At 43.2% G+C, this 21,017-nt stretch overlaps 1 protein-coding gene across 1 annotated transcript in view; it reads right to left on the bottom strand.

Moving 5' to 3' along the window:
* WASHC1 (WASH complex subunit 1) overlaps positions 1–20,795 on the bottom strand; it is a 54,707-nt gene extending 33,912 nt beyond the window's left edge. Inside the window, exons 1-2 of the mRNA XM_063134933.1 lie at positions 20,714–20,795; positions 2,410–2,564 (exon numbers count right to left, since the gene is read on the bottom strand). Coding sequence (XP_062991003.1) covers positions 2,410–2,558 — 149 coding nt within the window. The 5' untranslated portion in view covers positions 2,559–2,564; positions 20,714–20,795. The remainder of the gene's footprint in view (positions 1–2,409; positions 2,565–20,713) is intronic.
* Between the last annotated feature and the right edge of the window lie 222 nt (positions 20,796–21,017).

Raw genomic sequence — 21,017 nt, 5'->3', positions numbered from 1 at the left:
TTTCCCAAGCAAAAGATGAAGAGGTAGAAGGCATGACAATCCTATCTAGAAAGCAGGATGCCAAAAGCGTGTTCTTAGAGATCAGCTCACCTTCCCTTGAATGTTACAGAAACGCACCTCTTGGTTTAAATCACACACCGGGCATTTTTTTTAAAAAAAAAGCCCTACAGGCTTCCATGCGCTCAGTGTTGCATTGGAACCGGGATTGCTGGCGCCTGAAACATTATAGTTGCTGTCATGCACTCTTAGGCCATAGTTCCCTAGTGTGCTAATGCTGCGTACGTAGGCAATGGTGACCCGGTTTCTACACAATGTTGAGCACATGGAACCCAGGGATGGCAGGCCTGTTGAACCCTTTTCAACCCAAGGGCTGAATCCCATTTTGGAGAAGCTCTCAGAGGCGGCATCCCAGAGGTAGGTGAGAGCCAAGGGAGAAAGGGGTAGACCCAAACATACCAGCATATTTTAACTTAAAGCTCTCACTGCCAGCAAGTCAGCCTTAGGATGGGCATGTCGCCTGTTTAGAACTGGGGCGGGGGGGGGGGCATTACAAAATCTGGGAAACCACCAAATCATTGGTGGCCAAGGGAAGGGAGTGAGGCCCCAGAGGGCCAGATTAGATGCTCAAGTGAGCCGGAGGTTCTGCAGCTCTGCTGCGTGGAGGACATTCTTTTAAACACACCTGATGGGAGCTGGCTTATTTCCAAAGCAGGGATGAATTCCTGCTGGTCTCATGAGTTAAAAGAAAGGGACAAAATATAGGGACAAAAGGGTTAATGAGTCAATTATATAATATATTAACTGAGAAAGGAGTGTCGGATAGTGTAGGAAAATTGGTTTGGGAGACAGATTTAAAGATACAGATAGGACAGCAGAGTTGGGAAGGACTATGGAAACAGAGAGTGTTGAGAAATATGTCAGTAAGAATAAAGGAGAATTATTATAAAATTTTATGGAGGTGGTATCTAACTCCGGTTAGATTAAACAAGATTAATAATCAGCATTCAGCAGATTATTGGAGGGGTTGTGGTGAAAAAGGAACGTATTTACATATGTGTTGGGATTGTAAATATGTGCAAAAGTTGTGGAAGATGGTGTTCACCGAGATTGAGCAGATTGTTGGAATGAAAATAGAGGACACACCAAGGATTGCATTACTCTCACTGCAAGAAGATCTTAAATGTACTAAAGAAACTAAGGAACTGATAACGAATTTGCTGACGGCTGCAAGGTTAATCGTAGCTAGGAACTGGAAGACACAAGGAGATTATTGTATTGAAGAATGGTATAAAGAAGTGTGGGATATTGCTATTAATGATAAATTGACATGTAATATTAAAATGAAAAGAGGTATAGTAAAAAAGAACGATTTTGAGGGAATTTGGAAAAAGTTCTTAGTATTTGTGTTTTCCAAGGGAAGCGGGAAACCACCAACAGAAGAAACTATGAGTTTCTGGAAATAGGAATGAGATCCCGAGGTGGGGGGTGCACTTTTATGTTCAGCATGAATATGTTTAATAGACTAGTTTGAATATATGATACAAATGCTATTTTATGTTTATGTATTATGTTTCTTTATTTTTGTTAATTGTTGTAAAAGTTAATAAAAAGAATTAAAATAATAAAAAAAGAAAGGCTCCTTTTAACTCCTTTTCTTTCCCTAGATGTTTGGGTCAGCTTTAAACAAGTATTTATTGAGCAGTCAGTCAGCGGGGAGCAGAGGCTCTTCTACAAACCTCTCTATAGTTACCGTGGCAAAATGGCTGCTGGCCTCTTTAGTCTACATGACTGTATTAGAACTGTACAGAACCAAGGATGCAGCTGTGTTGTGCATGCAGATGTGACAGACAACGAGAAAAATAAGATCTCCCAGTTAGTGTGGCTGTTGGTGCAAGGGTATTTAATTTGTCACAGTCTAATAGTGCCCAAAATTAACATTGTAAAAAAAAGAGAGGTGGGGGGAGAGGGAGAGAGAGAACAGTCTAAATCTAAAAAAAACCCCACCCCGCTTCAAAGCTCAACTACGTTTGAAAAATGACACTCTCCACCATCAACGGATATTGTATTTTTAATGAAAAAGAATCCAGAGTGGATTCCTGCACTGTAGAGGGTGAACCGGAGATGTTTTCAGGAGAAGAACATTGCTGGAACAGTGCCTAGATGATGCTATTTTGACCCCCTACCTGGAGAGAGGCAGTGTCCAATGCTTAAGTTCCAATTGGCCACCTCCATTGCCGGTGGGCAAACCTAAGATGGAATCTCAATTGGCCATCTCCATCTCTTGGCTCATCGGGTGTCCCAAGGCTGAGAACTCAGAGGGGACATGAAAAAACCCAAACTAAACATGCCACCACTCACTGTAGAGATCTACTTCTCTGTTTCTGTCTTCCCAACGTGGCCAAACCATACCTGTTGAAGATATCGCCTGAAACTTTCTGCAAGTATTGAAGTGCATCTGCTATCTGATGAATAGCTTCTTCTCGACGGAGGTCAGGCTGGATGAGGGGAACTGAGTAGGTCTGCCCTTCCAGGAAATACTTCTGAGTTGCCGCAGCCATTTTTGCCTGAGGAGACAATCAAACAGCTAATTAAAGATGTATCCAGGCTCATATGTCGGTGCCTTGATTCTAGAAACCTTGACTGAACTGCTTAAAGTATTGGTTATCACCTTTAAAGCCTTACATGATTTGGGTCCAGGCCACCTGCGGGATTGCCTTCTCCCGTACAATCCACCCCTCACACTCAGGTCCTCTGGGAAGAACTCCCTTCAGCCAGCCAAAACCAGGCTGGTAGGTATTACCCAGAGGACCTTCTCTTCTTCTGCTGCTCCCAGGCTGTGGAATGGCCTGCCGGAGGAGATTCGTCAACTTAACAGTCTTTTAGCGTTTAAGAAAGCTATACAGACTGATCTCTTCCAGCAGGCCTATCCAGTGGAATTTTAGGATGCTTTTAGTATGTTTTTAGGAAGTTTTAACAATGTATATTGTGTTTTGATTAATATTTTATGTATTTTATACTTGCTGTTGTTCCCCGTCTCGATCAGGATGGAGAGACGGGTTAGAAATATTATTATTAATTATTATTATTATTATTAAATGCAGCTTTTAGATGGAGCAGGAGGACACAATGTAGTGCAATCCAGAGATTTAGAGCAAGAGGCCCTTCAAATTTGGTAGTTTTCGGAGTTATTCCCAAGAGCATGCCTTTGGTGGTGGTTGTGACGTCACAGACCCTTACACTAGGCCCATCGCATAAACCCTTCTCAGGCCAAGCGCCACCACTTGAAAACCTGAGGGAAGGGTAAATAAAACCTTTCCCTAGCTATGAGGGAAACAGGTTTAATATTAGATCTCTCTGAATATACTGTGGGTATAATGTGGTGTAGGTGTTTAATAACTGTAAGGCAGGTAAATGCCAAGCTGACACATGGTATTTGGTAGCTAACAAAATAATAAGTTTATTGTTATTTAAAAGCTTTAAATAAAAATATAATACTTTCAATCCTGCCTAATCTAAACTCTCCACACACCAACTACCGCACTGTCTTCACACCAGTCCTAAGTCCCTAGAATCCAAACACCTCAATAAACTCTCTCACTCACTCCAACTCACACACGTCTCACAAACTCCCAACACTCCTTATATACTCCTCCCCCATTACATCTTAAACCACACCCACTAAGTTCTAACATTCCATACTTACCAGACATACTAATCTAGACATATACAAGATACTAAATTGTGGGGTAACGCCACAGTGGGGCTCTCAGACTGCGCTGTGATTCCATGACTATTATTTAAATAGTTGCAAGAGCAATGCGAGTTCTTTTAAACTCATGAATGTGATTTTATTTGTGAGGTTAGTCAATTTTGTCCATCCTCACTTTCTTGGCATCAGCTAAAGGCCTCTAATCACTACCAGTCACAGAACAATAATGGTGACGGTCCAGATGTCCTTCGAGGGAATGAGAAATCCCCGATTGTTCCATCTGCAGTACCAGCACTATGATTTGGGGACCTGGAGACAAGAGACGAACCGCAGAGGACTCTGGGGATGACACAACCCCTCATTTCACCCTGAATGCATGAAAAAATCAGAACAGCAGGGTGAAGGCGTGCTTGACACTGTCAACCTCTAACACTCAGCTCTGTTCCTCTAGAAGCACATCCTTGGAATCAAAGTATGGTTCATTTCTTATTAGAGGTTAAGGCATATGCAGACAAGATAATCAGGAAGTGTTTGGGCTTCTGCGGCCAAGAGGATACCACCTCCCCGGCTGAATTATTTTCATTTTTCGAGTTCTTATTACACCACCTTCTTCGGGTACTGGGATCACTTCCTTTTGGCTAAGAAGTGATAAAGAGAACATGAGACAGTGGGGTCACAGGATTTGAAGAGCCATCATCAAAATAAGACAGGAACGTTGAGCAGGATCAATTCAAAAGGACAGGCTAGAGCTCTGCAATGACAGCGAAGAGAAACACGAGGCACCCTTGAAATTTCTAGGTGCAAAAATTAATACGAAAAGTTGTCACAGGGGTTTTGATCTTCCTTTGTGACGGAAGTGGGCCAAGCAGAGGGTGAGAGGTGGCCCATTTGGAGTGAGCTACATCCCGCTTCCAGATGAGCAGCAGAACGGAAAGGATGGCGTCTCGTTGGGAGAGATCGCCCAAGACTTGTCCTCTGCAACATTCTAGGAGAGCTAACTGGGGTAGAATTAGGGAGAGGGTAATTGGCAGATGAGTTTTATTTGGGGAAGTGGATCTAGTTTAAGGATATATAACAGCTTCCCTAAAGTGACAGCACACATCAAATAACTATTGAAGTTCATTGGTAACATCTTAAATCTTATATAATATTAATATACACTATAAATAAATAAATAAGGTTTTAATAAAATATATTTGTTTTATCTTTTAAACAATTCTGTCTCTTCATCCTTTGCCTAAAGCCTAATATCCCATGACTGCAATACTGATGTTTCACTAAGGAGAAGGCTTTATTAGATATTTTTTATGATGGCGGAGGAGTTTAAGAGGTTAGGGAATTAAAGTGAGTTTATAATGCAGTCCGAGGTAGGATTGGTGAGCCAGATCCTCCGCAAATTGGGAAGGTTTGGTGGGATAAAATCCCAGGGGTAGGTAGCAAGTTCACATTTGGTGGCAGCAACAGAGATATAAGTACCCTAATCTTATACAGCTCACAGGCAAAGAGAAAAACTCTGATTATTCTGGACAATTTTTCTTAAAACATCCACATTTTTGTTTTGTTTCTTGGAGCTCTTTAAGCAGCCTTAACACTCGCCTGTAATTTCTGAACATGCAAATGCTTCCAGTGCTACGTTGCTGTTCTGCCAAATTCTATCTGCATTGCCCAATAGATTATTGGTCCTGTTGTATATATTTGTGTCTGCTGGGAAAACGTTATGCATCTTGTGTGCAGGATAAACTTTGAATCGGCAGAGCTTCTCAAGGGTGGAGCTATAGTGGTCTCCAAGCCAAGCAACCTTAAATTTGCATTTATTTAGAATAAGCAAGTAGGTGTCAGACACCTAGGCAAGTCAAAGTGAAGGGGGGGGGGAGCAGAGAGAGAAAGTCTATTTATATCTTGCTTTAATTAAACTGTGTTCCGTGGTGTTATTAAACAGAAATCAAAAATGCAGATGGTACTGATTTGATTGGCAAGAGTTTCACTGCACTGAATAATAAGAAACTTTGCCCCTATAAATAGGTCTAATCATCATCTGATGGGTGGAAGGAAGTGATGAAGGAAAAATGCGTAAGTATAGGTGTAATTAGGCCCTCAAGCAGACTGCACTTCACGGCTGTTTGGCTGCTCTCATTACCTGGCACTTGTCTAAACGCAGCTCCCGTGCTGATGAGCCGAACCTGGATAAAGATCTTAAGAACCAAGATCAACTTATTCCAAACAGCTTTTGGCAACGGTTGCTGTCAAAACACATTGTTCCGCTGCGAAAGAAGCCAGGTGGAGTTAGTCTCCCAAGATCTGAAGTGGGCAAGTGCCCCAACAGGGATTGCATCTCCAGCTGTGTCCTCCTTGCCCAGTTTCAGGGTGAGCTAATTAAACTAGGCAGCCGGAGCTCCCCCCAGACATGCAAAGAAGCCTGGCAAAAGAGGCAAACAGCTGGGCAACTTTAAAAGATGCGGTCGTGGCCTTTTCCCCTGGAAAGAAAGCCGCAAGCATTAGTCCGACCACGTCCCACAAACAGGTAGGCTGGTTTAGTGATGCAGGGCAGAATTGTAGACTTCCTGCTCTAACGCAGACAAAAAGCTGAGGTCACATTCACAAGAGTGAAACAGAAATGTGGTACCAATCGGACCATTCGGAAAAGTTCTTTGACAAGGAAGGAATATGCCTAGGCTAAAGGAAGTAGTGTGTGGAAAGGATGGAACTGACAAGGATATTGAAAAGAGGGGAATATGCCTCTCCAGGGCTACATAGGTAGACTTGTGATCATGTGCATTTGCACAAGATCACCATTTTTTAAAATAAAATAAAATTACAACACCATTTGCACAAATTTCAAGATTCCGTACAAAAACCGCGCATTCCTGCCATTAACAACCCCCCCCCCCAGTGTATTGGCTCAACTAGCTACATATAGAGTCAATACAAGTGGGGGGAAACTGAATGAAATCTGCAGGGCCAAACTCAAAAAATCCTTTGAGTGTTCACCCCTGCAACTAGAATTCTCATACATCCCTACTGATGAGTCAGCTTTCAGGAAAACAGCTGTCTCACACCCATTGTGCTTTCAATCACAATATACTTCCTTCCAGACAGATAAGTGCCTAGTAAGTGGCAAGGTTGAGGAACACTTTAACTATCCTGCAGTTATGCCTTTCCCATTCTCTTTAGTAATTGACAACACACTAGGAAGGGCAAGTTTCAAAGCTAAGTTACCCAACAAGTTTGCAAGGGGCATTCAGACCTCACTGCCAAAGAATCCGAAGCAAAATTTGACTTTTAAAAGTGCCTTTTGAGACTGCCCAGAGGAGATTTGAGTTAGAACTTGCAAGAACTTCAACCAGGTTGTAGTTCAGTCTTCCTCAACTTGGTGCCCTCCAGGCATTTTGGGCCAATTCCCATCAGCTCCAGCCAGCATGGCCAATGGTCAGGGATGCTGGGAGCTGAAGTCCAAAACATCAGAAGGGCACCAGGTTGGAACAAGGTGCTGTAGCCAAACTCCCTCAGTTGAGGAGGGTAGTGATCATGCCTCCAGATGTTCCACACACCCCAAAGGACCCAACCCCACACAATTTGAGAACCATGGCCTTAGGCTGCCTTTTTTCACGTTGAAAAAAATCTGAACTAAATTTATTTTCTCTGTAAAATCCACACAGCTTGGCCTATGAAGGCAACTGTCTCCAACGATGAGCTTGAATTAACAAAACCACATTAGATCACTCCACTTCTCCAGAGAAGCGGAAAAATGGCGTGTTCTTGCTGTCCTGAAGAAATTCGTGAGGCATGACCTAAGGGAATTTGCCACATTTACACGAGTGTGAAGGTGGCAAACAGGTACTGCAATGCACGGGTGTTGAACATTCCATTTCAAAGAAGCCCTCAGGGAAGGGGGGGGGATATTCTAGTGGTAACCAGGGCCAAAGGGGGAAAAAGTGTAGGGGGAGAAATACCTGTATATTTTAGCTTACTGCTTTTACTGCCAGCAATCAAGCCTCGAGGAAGGTATTTCAACCTTTTAGAATGGGGGGGGGGGGAACAGCAGAAAAGCTGGCAAACACCAAATGATAGGTGGCTGGGAGAAAGCGGGTGGAGCCAGGGAAAGGGAGTGGAGGCTTCTGGGGAACCCAAGAGGGGCAGATTGGGTCCCCAGGAAGGCTGGATTCCCTCATCTCTGTCATAAAGTATAAAATGGAAAACTGTGCTTGTAAACACACAGTGAAACGCAAACACACACACATGCCAGGGTGTCCCTGTCCCACATGCCTGTTTCCTGCTACTGTAGCATCACCATACATTTACGAACAGGTACGCCGTTTCACATGCTAGAGTGTGCATGCCTTCTAGAGTAGCAACGGATGTATGGAGCAGGAGATGCCCTTGCCACATCACACAGGAACAGGTTTTGTGTTTCTATATCTAAGCAAAGGTATTGATTTGTTTCATAACATGGCTCTTACTTGCCAGACATAGGGAGAAGTCAAAGTAAACCAAGAGGACAGAGTGCCATTTGTAGATAAAGCTGAATTCATACCCAGATTAAGAGCACATCTATCCATGTAAACCGCCCAGAGAGCTTCGGCTATTGGGCAGTATAGAAATGCAATAAATAAATAAACAAACTGGTTTAATAGCTAATTATTCTCTCCAGGAACCCAGCAACCAAAGTTGGAATCCCTAACACCCAGGAAATCACCCCCAGGAAAGTATAATTCTCTCGATTCTTTGGAGGTAGCCACCCCAGTATGAAACCATCATAAGGGTTTATTAGAATGTAAGCCTATGCGGCAGGGTCTTGCTATTTACTGTTTTACTCTGTACAGCACCATGTACATTGATGGTGCTATATAAATAAATAAATAAATAAATAATAATAATAATAATTTCTAGTAGATACGCCCTAACAGTGTGTGTGGTCTTTATAGTTTATTTCGCACCCAAACCCCTTGCTTTTCCCTTCACACCTATTTTTGCCAAACAAGAGCCAAGCCTTTCTATGTCCTTGCATTGCCAGCAAATCTGTGGAGATTACATTCAACAAAGGTAACCCTATACTGACAGTGGCCAAAGCCATTATATTCACCCTAGGGATCATGTATACTCAGCACCAAAGAGTATATTCATACTTCGTATAAATAACTCAAGAAGCCTGGGATGCTGTTATGGTAACTCACACAGGCTACAAAAAAGAGAGGATTTAATAGAACCCAGGAATCACTTAGCAAGAAATGCCCCAATGGGAATGGCAGACAGGGGACAATGCGTCCTATTTCTCCAGGCCCTGCTTTTTGTTGCCCTGGAAATCAATAAGCTAGAAAATAAAAGTGCAGGTTGGGCTGCTTGTGGGCAGAGATTATCTCAGGAAGGGGTCAGTGTGGAGGTTATTAAGAGACAAAATTGCTTTCCAGCAATAAAGAAAAACTGGCTTCATATTCCTGCTCTCTAGCTACAGAATACAGCCTAGCTGTATTCTTAACAGCTACTCTCAGGAGGAGGAGGAGGAGGTGTTATAACTCTTATCCACCATCTTTAATCCACAAAAGTGTGTGCGATACACTTTAAAGCTAATCAAATTGGTTTCCCAGAAGCTATTCCTTCAAGGCTATGCTCTGATGAGCTCTACAAGTCATGCCCCGTCACCACACACACACACACACACACCATTGGAGAATAAAGGCACATTTAAACTACGGAATATAAGATTAAACCCGTCTCTGGGGAAGGGAGAGCAATAAGGCTCCCAGCTGTAGTCCCTTATCCTGCTCCATACAAGCAACGATCTCCACAACTTGCATGGAGAAAGGAGATGGAAACTGGGAAACTCTATATGTTATGATCTCCTCCGCCCGGAAGTCTTCCTTGATTACTCTGGAAATCTGGTGCCTCACACAGCTGCCCTTGCTGCCTATTAGACTGGCCAGAGCTGATTAGAACTGATTGCCAATTTTGCATTTATTACATTTCTGAAGGTTTCTGATAGAGTGAGCCAGAAACCCTCTGGTTCAAATCTCACCTTAGCCATGAGCTCACAAGTCATTCTTAGGCAAGCCACTAACTGCATTATGGGGATAATTCCACTAATCTATATTACAGGGTGGGTGCAAGGCAGTCTTTCCCCACCTGGTGTCTTTCAGATGTGTTGGGAGTAAAATCCCCATGCTGCCCGAGGATGATGGAAATTTTAGTCCAATACAATTGGAGGGCACCAGGTTGTGGAAGGCTGCTCTAAGGATTACCAAGATAATGTGTTTGATGTGCTGTAATTATCCCCAAATTTAGGATAACACTTCATGCATCTGTCAAAGTGAACACAAAAGCTTATGAAATGAAGTATGAGTTAGACTTTAAGGTGCCACGGGATTCCTGTTGGTTTTGTGATAATGGTCTAATGTGGGTACCCTTCTGGAAAAAAAATGTTCTCCTACATTGCAATCAAAGAACATTTCATGCTGAGAAACATGTTGTGAATATCCCAAAGCCCATTCTGCTGGAGAGTACGGATATGCTACCATGCCCAATTCTATCCTACCTCATCTTTCAGGAAGTTGCTACTTTGATCTTGTCCAGCTTTTACCCTTCTAACGATGCTTCTCCTGGGATGTACAGAACTAATGGCTGTACCTCCCAGTAGCAATTAAACTAACTCAAATTCAACCTGGGCGTGAGTGGGTGGGTAGTAGGTTAAACAAAGTCTCAACAAATACACCTGACAAGTGTTAACATTTTGCTTCAGTTGAATGATTTATAACATGGTGATGCATGAAATAAAGTGTCAAAGCTTTGAAGTTTTCATTAACTCCTCCAATTTGGGAAGTGCAAACCTTACACTGACAGCCAATTATAGCAGTAGCAGCAGCGTGCTGGCAAAGGAACCACCTCAGTAAGATGTTCTGATTATGCTGCTCCCATCCCTCAAATTGTATCTGGCGAGGAAGCCTTGGCTTCACATGTTTTCTCCTCTGCCCATTGCGCTTACCATGGGCAGGAAGTGAAAGATGGAATGGGTGATCACACGTTTACCTAAAACATGGAACTTTACTGGGCCTATGAGATGAAATGGGATTTCTGATTTGGCCATTCACCTTACACTGCAGTGAATGGAGCAAGAGAAGATGAATCCTAAGGCCCACTCCAGATCCACCCCCAGGAACAACCTAGGGGAGGAAATAGAATCAGACAGACAAATCTGAGAGAGTGCTCCACAACGTCAAGTATTGGATGTTCAAGAAATTGAGTGACGTAGAAGTTAGTTACGCAGCAATGAGAGTTTGGCAGCATTATAAAGTGTACCCACATTTCCTCCGCAGTACAGCAAAGCAGCTGCTCAAAATAATAATAAAAAAACCAAGTTTGGTCCAAGTGGTGAGATGTATTTCATGTTACCAATGCACTTGCTAAACAAAGGCTCAGTAATTGTGCGTCTAGGAAGGAAGAGGTTATTACTCTAAATATATTAAGTTGTCCTTTATATAAACATCCTTGGAGCAGCTTTCTTGCTAGTATTTTACAATCCCTCGTCAATAGGCAATTCTAGAGAAGGTATGTATTCTCCTTGCAGGCAATGATTTGTTCATTATGTTGAAGATTGCAAAATTTGCTGTGGCAGTTAAAGAAAATTCAAGGTCAGCATATAAAAAGTATCTATTCAATTTTTAATATATCTCAAATATATTATATATCTCAATCTGAGTAGTACTTTAAAAAAATCATTGTGTTCTAACCCATAGGAGAGGTATTGATGTATTTTTCTCCTTCATATTCCACCTTTTGGTTCCTTGCAGGGCCCTCCAAATGGCTCAATCATCAGTTAGCACAATACACAATCGATGATATAAGGACTATATAAGGACTAAACCCTATCTATAAACCAGTATATTAAAAATCACAAAAGGGAGGAAAACTAAACCAAAACCAAAGGTGTGATGGAAAAGAAGAGACCTGGACCACATTCTGAAATGCCAATAAAGAGAGGACCAACTGGGTCTCCTTGGTAAAGAGCTCCATAACCTGGGCACTATAATGAAAAAGGTGCTGTCCTGTATCCCTGCCAACCGTATCTGTCATGGCAACAGGATGTGATCCAGGGCCTTTGAAGACTATCACAGTGCTAGACAGACTCATGTGAGTGAAGGTTATCCTTCAAACCAGTACAATCACATATAGGATACTGTAATATGCTTTAGCGGTATAACTATTTTGGAGTTAAATTGCCTTATTTTTTTTTTTTAAAAAAAGCAGGCTAGGTGCTAAGTGTACATGGTTAAAAAAGGAAGGGTGAGAATACAAGGCTAGTATTACCTAATTCCCACCCACCCACCCTACTTCCACTAATACTTTGGCTGTTGTAGTATTGCTTTTAAAGGAATGACCTAGGAAGACAGAATGGCAGAAAGATCACACTTTTTAAGACAAGGCAATATATTATGGACAAGATTTCACAAAGCTTTAAAAATACTTCACCTATGAAAGAGCGAGAAAGAAGTCAGCCAAGCCCCCAAATGAAACAAAATATGTACATATTACACTTGAATTTTTCAAACACAATAGTAGTGTCCCATAGTTTATGACTCACATGTTGCCTAAAGTTATTTTTAAGTAGCTGGTGAGCTTTTGCAAATGAAAAAGCACTTGTACGTATTTCCAAAGGAAATAAACGAAACAGGAGAACAAAGAGAGAATTGGGACCCAAAATTGAGGGGAGAGAAAAAGACTTCCAATCGATGCCGTAGACATAGAGGAGCACAAAGAAAGTTAGACTTGGCTACAGCAAAGCCAGCCACAACTGCAAACTTGCCAAAGGCTATGGAACCGCAGTAGAGCAGAACAGATTTGACATAACCAGGGAAATCGGCCGACAAGTATAAAGCTACACAAAGGAGCTGAAGCAATCAATGTAAATAAGGAAGCAGGAACAAATTAGTACAGGCAACAGGGCTTAGAAACGGGAGTATATATTCATGGACACCAAGAGATGCACGCAGCCAAGCCAGGAAAAAGGCCTCAGGAAGAGCTTCACTGTGATCAATCCCGTGGAGACTGTCAACAGGAGAAAGCAATCTTCCGTCTCCAATCCTCACTCCAGCAGAAGACTTAGGTTTGTGGCTGCAGCCAAGTCCATGAGGTCTACTGTGGACCACTGTGGCCATCAGAGGAGTTCTTTCCTCCATCCTAACTGCTGCTGAGGGATGCAGCAGCTCTAGTAACCCGTGAGCATTAGGACAACTCATCTAGCATTTATAATAAACGCACAGGGAACCCTACATGGGCACTCTTTCACACATCCTGTAACTAACTGTCCAGGGCCTGTAGTTACAGCCATAGCAGCAATGGAAACAGGAGTTTGCAGAGGAATGTGTGCTTCATGTGTGGTAGTGGCCAAATGGGCAACAATGAGAAGCAGGCACAAACGGAAGAAGAGAATAAGCTGCAGCAGTAAACACTCTTCCAATTCTCCTGACTCCTTATCTGCTCTACCACCCCCACGCCCCGCAGGTCTCTTAAAGACCCCCTTTTCCAACCTTCTGGATGCCCTCTCTATTTGGGGACAGTTTTGCCTCCTCTACCATCCTAATGTATTTCAGCTACACACAGTGTATGGATAGGAGTGTTGGTACTTACTGTGATATGTTCATTTCCTGCATGTGAAGAACATTTCACTCCTCCGCCCTCCCCTCTCCTCCAAGGTTAGCTTATTCTGCAAGGGGCAGCAAATGCAAGTCCATAAAAGGAGGGGATGCTTCCCCTTTGCTGCCCAAAAGGATGAAGGAGGCCTGTCCTGCTGCCAGATCATCAAAGACAGAGGCAGCCAAGACAGCTGTTTCTCCACAACAAGGCAACCTTTCAGTGGAGGAAGTCCCTACACAAAGCCCAGCCTCAGAAAGGCTATTGCAGACTGAAGGTTGCCCAGTTTTATTCAACAAGGTAGCTAATGCCCTGGCCCTGAATTCTGAGGAGCGGTGGGCAGAAAAAGCAGCAAGACTCTGATCTTCCAGTCAAGGTGGCAGACATTTTTTGTAACCACACGTATGGAAATATATTTTGTAAACTACAAAATATTACTATGTTGAGTGCTTCTGTTCAGGCTTTTTGCCAGCCGGTTATGCCCTTTTCCAGGATACTTCATTCCATTTCCCACCACCAACGCTCACTCAACACTGTGGCCACCAAGCATGATTATTTGGTAGTTTGGGGGGGATGTTGCACCTTATTTTCTAAGGGTGCAATCTCATGCAGGTGTGGGCAGAAAAAAAAGTCTTACAACTCCACGCCGGCTGAGGGATGCTAGGAGTTGTAGGACTTTTTGTGTGTTTAAGCATGCATAGGATTGCGCCCTAAAGGTATTTTGTACTTCTGCAAATCTTAGGGGTTTCCCTGAGCTTGCCAACACCTCCTTCATGCATGTGGAGGGTGCCGTATTGGCAATATAAGGTTCAGCAGAGAATGAGTTCGCTATTAACATATAAGATGCTGTTCTTCACTGAAAGGCCCAAGGTCTACTGGCAGCTCCCAATCACCTCAAATTTGGCTCTCCACCACCCTCTCCTTGTGTTTTGCAGTAGCTGCTCACACTCAGCAGGGGCTCTTTCTTGGCTTTGTTGTTTGCTTTAGCAGTGGGCCAGCTGCTCTGATCTGGACTACCAGAGAAGGCTTGGGGGACGTGGGGGACAGATGTCAGCAGTAAGGTGGCGGAGGGAGGAGAAGTGTGAGCCAAGAGCCAATTTACTGTGGTTGCAGAGGAGCCCAAGAGGCCAACTGCAATGGTGCGCTGCTTAGGTGCTGGAGAGGTGCTAAGAGATTGAGAAACATGGGCCTGGCTGGAAGATTTTGAAGCACTGAACAGAGCACTCTCTCAGTCGCACGTTGACAAGGGAAAGGTCCATCCCAGTCCAAGGACCAAGTGAGCCTGTCAGAATTTGCCTGCTTGCTTCCTTGGTGACTGACTGATGACGTCTTGCTTGGGCGATATGGAGGGGAAGGGAGGATCCATGAGGCCTCCGTCTGAGTTGGGAACTGGAAACCCACCCCCTCCTCCTCACTTCCGTGGCTTAGGAAAGGCTACCAAGCGGAGTCAAAGTTTCTCCTGCTTGCGAAATAGTGAAGATCGCTGATATAGTATATAGCACCGTTAGCATGCGACCACTGTTGAGAACTTCCCATATTGCAAGGGCAGCTATTACAGACGAAGCTACTCAGAGAAATGGTCCTCTTTTACAAGTTATTGCAGAGCTGGTGAACCGATCTAGAGGCTGCATTTTTTATTTTACCTCTAACAGGAGCCACTTATTTCAAGGACTCTTAAGATGCAATATTAAACTTGCCTCTTTGGGGCATTGTTCAGCCGCTCAGCGTTTCACATCCATTACAAAAATCTCATCATCATAGGTGTTTGGGTCAGCACCGAGAACATCTGCCGTGGACATCTCTACTAATGTGATTTTAAAAAAACCAGCGTTCCTCACAACACTTCTGCCTCTCAGAAATCCCCCTCTGAATGCACAGCTAAATTTTAACACCACTGCAAACATTATTAACAGTTCAGGGACTCATTTCCTTCATAACAAAGACATTCATCAAAACACTTACATCCATTTCATGAACGTTGGTAATGAGAAGAGCAGGGGAAGGGGGAGAGTTAGATACAGAAGATCTCTAGAGTCCACATCTCCAAATGCATCTAGCGCTGTCAGCTATTAGCAATGTTATTTCAAGTGGATCAGTCTAGTGGAGAAGAGACTGAGATGTGAATCAGGAAGTGTGCCTCACAGAGACAGTAGGCAAAGCACTGCAAGGCATGGTCTGAAGGCATATGATGCCGCCACTTTGCTGAACCTAAGCTGGTCTGAATCTGGTCAATGCCTGGATGGGAGACCACCAGGGAACTGCATGAAGCTGCCTTGAGTTCCATGGTGCAAGAAAGGCAGGATACAAACATACCAATTAAAGGTGCAAGCCGATGCGTGTTTAGACAGAAAAAGTCTAGCGACTCACAGCACGGCTGGCTAGGGTATACTGGGAACTTCATGAGTTTTTTCTCTTTAAACATGCACAGGATTGTACCCTAAATAAATAAATCTTAGCAACACTTGCTAGGAAGCAACACCAGGAAATGGCTGTTACATAAGAGCCCTGCTGGATCAGACCAAGGGTCCATCTAGTCCAGCGCTCTGTTCACACAGTGTCCAACCAGATGTTGAAAGGAAACCCACAAGGAGGACACAGGTGCAACAGCACCCTCCCACCCATGTTCCCCAGCAACTGGTGAACATAGGCTTACTACAACTGCCTCCCCACTAAAGAATTCCCTGCCTCTGGAGGTCAGGCAGGTGCCAACTTTGTATTCCTTTCGGCACCTCCTGAAAACGTCATTGTTCCAGGAAGCCTTTCCTTAATGATCCGCCACAGTTCACCTTTCATTTTGCTTTTAAAAATCTCTTTTAAGGTGTTTTATTCTGGTTTTTATTATATTTTATCTTGTACACTGCTCCGAAATTTGGAATGGGGAGCGGTATATAAATATTGTAAATAAAATAAAATAAATACTGGAGGTAGCACATACCTATCAGGACTAGTAGCCATTGATAGTCTTCTCCTCCAGGAATTTATTCCCTTTTAAAGCCATCCAAATTGGTGGCCATCAGTACATCTTGTGGTAGTGAATTCTATAGTTTAACTATGAGTTGTGAGAATAAGCACTTCAGCCTCATGGGATGACCCTGGGTTCTAGTATTGAAAGAGGGTGAAAAATGCCTTTGTCTTGATATTTTGCTTTGGGGATTCCCAGAGGCATCTGGGTGGCCACTGTAGGAAGCAAGATGCTGGACTAGATAGAGCAGACCATTGGTCTGATCCAGCACGACTCTTCTTAGGTAAGACCCAGGTTCAAATCTTGTTTCTGCCATGCACTCACTGGCTGGCCTCAGGCAAGCCATCTTATCTCAGCTTCAGCATTATGCCTACATTGTGATGAGAATAATACTGACTGGCTAACTAGGGTGACAATATGGAAAAGAGGACAAGACTCCTGTATCTTTAACAGTTGTATGGAAAAGGGGATTTCAGCAGGTGTCATTTGTATGCATGCAGCACCTGGTGAAATTCCCTCTTCATCATGACGGTTAAAGCTGCAGGAGCCCTGCCCTCTTTTATATCTGGTCACTAGAGCTATACTAGAGTAATCCTCCTTTCCATATGGTCACCCTAGCTAACACAGCTGTTCAATGGATTACCAATCAATGTAATATTGTGAAGCATTCTGAGCCCTAAATAGTAATTCTGAATGCAAAAAAATAGATTTTGGCAGCCGAGCTCATCACTCACTGAAAAACAGATGCATGAGTGCTAGATTCAATTCTCATCTGGGCAAGTAATGCACTGGGTAGCCTTCAGGAAGTCACCATTTCTCAGCTTCAGTTTACCCACCTCTAAAAAGTGAACAGCAACTCTGTCTCTCTTACAGGATTCTGTAAAGATATGTATCCCACAACATGTTTTGCAGTTTTGAAATGCTCTAAAAATATATTTAGTTAACATTGCAAGTATGTGCACAGAAGTTTCCAGGTCACAGGATTTTTTAAAATTAACTACCCACCCACACCTTATGCCATTTATGGCATACTGATAGTGCAAAAGAAAATTTCCAAAAGCTGCTGCCTGGAGAGGATTCCTATTTGTCGCAGGTGCCGAGGTAAGTGCCTATTTACAAGCCTGTGAATAGTGAAGTGTACAGCAGAACTGTGTTTGCAAACTAGTTTCAACACAGAACAGGGAAACAGGATTTAACAAAGCACAGAAACAGAAGATGTCAGCCAAAATGCTGCCAGATCTTGCAAAGCTTAGTCATCATCTGGATCACTCACTTGGTTTAACAGCAAATACTCCATATACAGATGAATATTACACAAAGTAATATTCATCAGAGCTTCAGTGCATGCTACCAGCTGGAGATCCGGGTAATGAGAGAAACAGCCAACACCCTGCAGCTTCTTCTCATGCCTCAAATGGTAGGAATTTTGGTAGAAGGAGAGGAAGTGTCTCTAGAGAGATTGCTTCTGTCTACTTCAAGATGCAGCAATTAAGAGCAAGCCATTCTCCCCCCACCCCACGGCTTTCTTCTGAGAGATGCATTCTGAAATACTTGCATCTCCCCTGCCCTGCCAACCCCCCACCCCCAACAGTCAGCCTAACAAAACAACTGGCAAATAAGCTATTCCAGAGGGGCAGCCATGTTAATCTGTTGCAGAAGAGACAAGACTTAAAGCAGTGCTTCTTTGGCTGTGGGTCATGTTCTTGGGTGGGTTGCCCAAAGGAGGTCTTTTGCTTTGATTTCTGTGGCCTTCACCCCGCCACCTCCCCATTACCGTTGCACAGCCCTTTTAAGAGCCAGCTTCAGCCCTTCGCTTCCTCGGTACCTATGCCATGCTTAAATGCTGTTCAGATATGTACTTCCTATTATCAGCCTTCCCCAACCTGGTGCCCTCCAGATGTTTTGGATGGCAGCTTCCAGCATTCCTGACAATCAGCCATGTTAGCTCAGGGTTGAAGTCCAAAATATCTGGTGGGTCATGAGGTTGGGGAAGGGTGGCTTATCTAAACCTATCTTAACATTAAGAATGAAAAAGAAAATATAAACTTTTGTAATATTTTGCTTTCTGTTGTAGAGGGGGAATGCAGGGCTCGAAAGATGGAGTTATGCAAGAGATTAGCATGCTGAGCACAAACTAAAGCAAGAGTCAAAAAAACAAGTTGGCAGTGGATTTGACCTGTTTTGATTAGATGAATTGGGAAGGCAAAATTAATAAAGTACATACACCCCTAATGAGGGACAGTTACTTTCTTCACAATCCAATTCTATACTCAGACTATGTCCAATTGAATGATCTGGCACTTACTCCCCAGTAAAAAAGTGCAGGATTCTTCAAAGATATTGTTATTTAATGTTTTTGAATTTCTAACCTCCTTGGACTTAAGGAAATGAGAGATACAAATATTTTAATAAAAAAATGGGATGACAGCCTAAGTGAGCTAGGTACTTTTAGACACTACTGAGGCCAAGTTTGATAAGTTTCAAATCTGGAGATAAATCCCAGCTTAGAAACGTTGTGCTGAAATTTCCACCTAAAAGTTTTTGCCCAAATACGGAAACTTCTGAGTTCCTTACAGAATGCAGCTCACAGATTACAGAATTTAAGAGGCGAGTTTGGAATAGACTCAAGCCCTGCGTGTAGCATAGATTTGTTTTTAGTTAATTGGATCAGGACCAATAATCACGATCTGTTGAGGAGGTGAAATTCTGGTTTTATTCTGTATTAGACTTTTAATGTTTCCATATTATGTTTTATCATGTTTTTATGGTTTTAGTTTTGGGGAACTTCCAGGGAGCTTTGGCTATTGGGTGGTGTAGAAATGAAATAAATATATAAGAAATACTGATGTCTTCAAAAGCCTGCTTCCTTTTCACAAATGCTTCATTTATGCAGGCAGAGGACATTCTATCCAAATGCTTTGCAATTATTTCACTGCTCTGCTAAATGGCCATGAGATTATCTTTATCTTGTAAAAAATATTCATGTAGATCAAGTCCAAGAGTGAACAGTGTTTCCCAAACTTGGGTCACCAGATGTTGCTGTACTATAATTCCCACCATTCTGATAGCTGGCTGGGAATGATGGGAGTTTCAGCCCATCATAATTTGGGGACCCAACACTGAACTAATGTGAGGTTCTCTGACCCCCTGCCAAGTACAGTCACCTTAATCTTTTAGATTACAATAAATCCTCTTTATATGACTGAGGTGACCATACTCTTGCATCCTCTAATGCAGTGTTAGCAGATGGCCAGTTAAAAATGGGCCAACCTTTCCTGAGAACAAACATAGGTTGTCTGGTAGCACTCATTCTCACCTTAAGTCTACGGGGAGGCAGATTAAAGGGAGCAAAGACATGAACATTCACATTGTACTAATGTAGACCAAGGAAGGGACAAAAACGCTCATCTGTATGGACATCCACTGGCTTTCAACATTGTTACTAGCAGAGCTGTGAGAGGAAAGAAGTCACTCAAAAACCAATTAAAAGGTATTGTGCGGCTAGTCCACCTTTTCCCCCTCAAAGCGATTTTCTGCGACAGAAGATATGTTGGGAAAACATGAGTTATGAGTGGAAGATGTTGCTGTCTAGAACCCCCTAAAATTGTGTAAATGAGGCAGGGTATTGGCATAATAAAAAGCACACCTGGAAATACCCCTAATGTATATTTACAAAGAGAAGATGAGATTAGTTAGCAGTACAAATTGACTGTTTACAGGAAAAGCACTCCAAGAAAAACAAAAGTCTTTCTGCTCAGACATCCCATTAGCTAACCCGTTAAAGATTTTTAAAATTTATTTAGTGTATTTCTGTAACACCTTTCTGAAGCCATACAAGGCAATTTACAAAGTTTTCAAAAACTAAAAACCACAACAAAATAAAGAAAATAATAATAATAATAATAATAATAATAATAATAATAATAATAATAAGTGTGCTGTAGAGATGTAGCCAGTGTCGTGTGGTGGTTAGAGTTCTGGACGGGGACTAGGGAGATCCAGGTTCGAGTCCCCACTTGGCCATGAAGCTGACTGGGTGACTTCGGGCAATATGGATGAAAGCTGCAATCCTATGCATGTTGAGACAGGGAAAACTCCCAACATTCCCCACCCAGCCAAACTGGCTGAGGGCTGCTGGGAGTTATAGGATTCCCCCCCTGTCTAAACATGCATAGGATTGCCTCTTAAAGCGGTTGATAGAAGCAATTAAGCGAGTACGCAGACTTCCCCCGAGGCAGCCCCTCAGCCAGACTTTTATACTCAAGCGACTTTCTCTGCCCCACCGAGGCCCTGACAACCCCAATGGAAAGGAGGACCGACACGCCCTTCCCACCGGGAGTCCTGGGCCACCGCTCTGGTTAACTTGGGCAGCTGAAGAAGCCAAACCGAGAAGAGCGACGCAAGAGCCCTTCCCCGCTGCTCACCTGTCCCGAGAAACCTGAGCCAGGACCCCTCCTAGCAACCGAAGAGAAGGTGAAGGAAGTAACGACGCTCTCTCCACAGCACTTCCGCCCACACCATGGCTCACTTCCGCCCTCACAAGGGTTTTCGGCCAGCTCCGGGAGGACCTCACTTCCGCCCTTAATAGCCATCTCTCTCTTTTTCTTTTCTTTTCCGGCGCGTTCTCAGCAATCCCAAAAGAGCCGATCTTCCGGATTTGTCTTCTGTATTTTCTGACAACTGTCACTCTGTGGTCTTGTGCATGCATCTATCCTGCCTTATTAATGT

Source organism: Elgaria multicarinata, chromosome 9 (genome assembly GCF_023053635.1).
Source record: "Elgaria multicarinata webbii isolate HBS135686 ecotype San Diego chromosome 9, rElgMul1.1.pri, whole genome shotgun sequence".
In the NCBI taxonomy this organism is placed as follows: Eukaryota; Metazoa; Chordata; class Lepidosauria; order Squamata; family Anguidae; genus Elgaria; species Elgaria multicarinata.
This window is presented reverse-complemented; position numbering and strand designations above follow the sequence as displayed.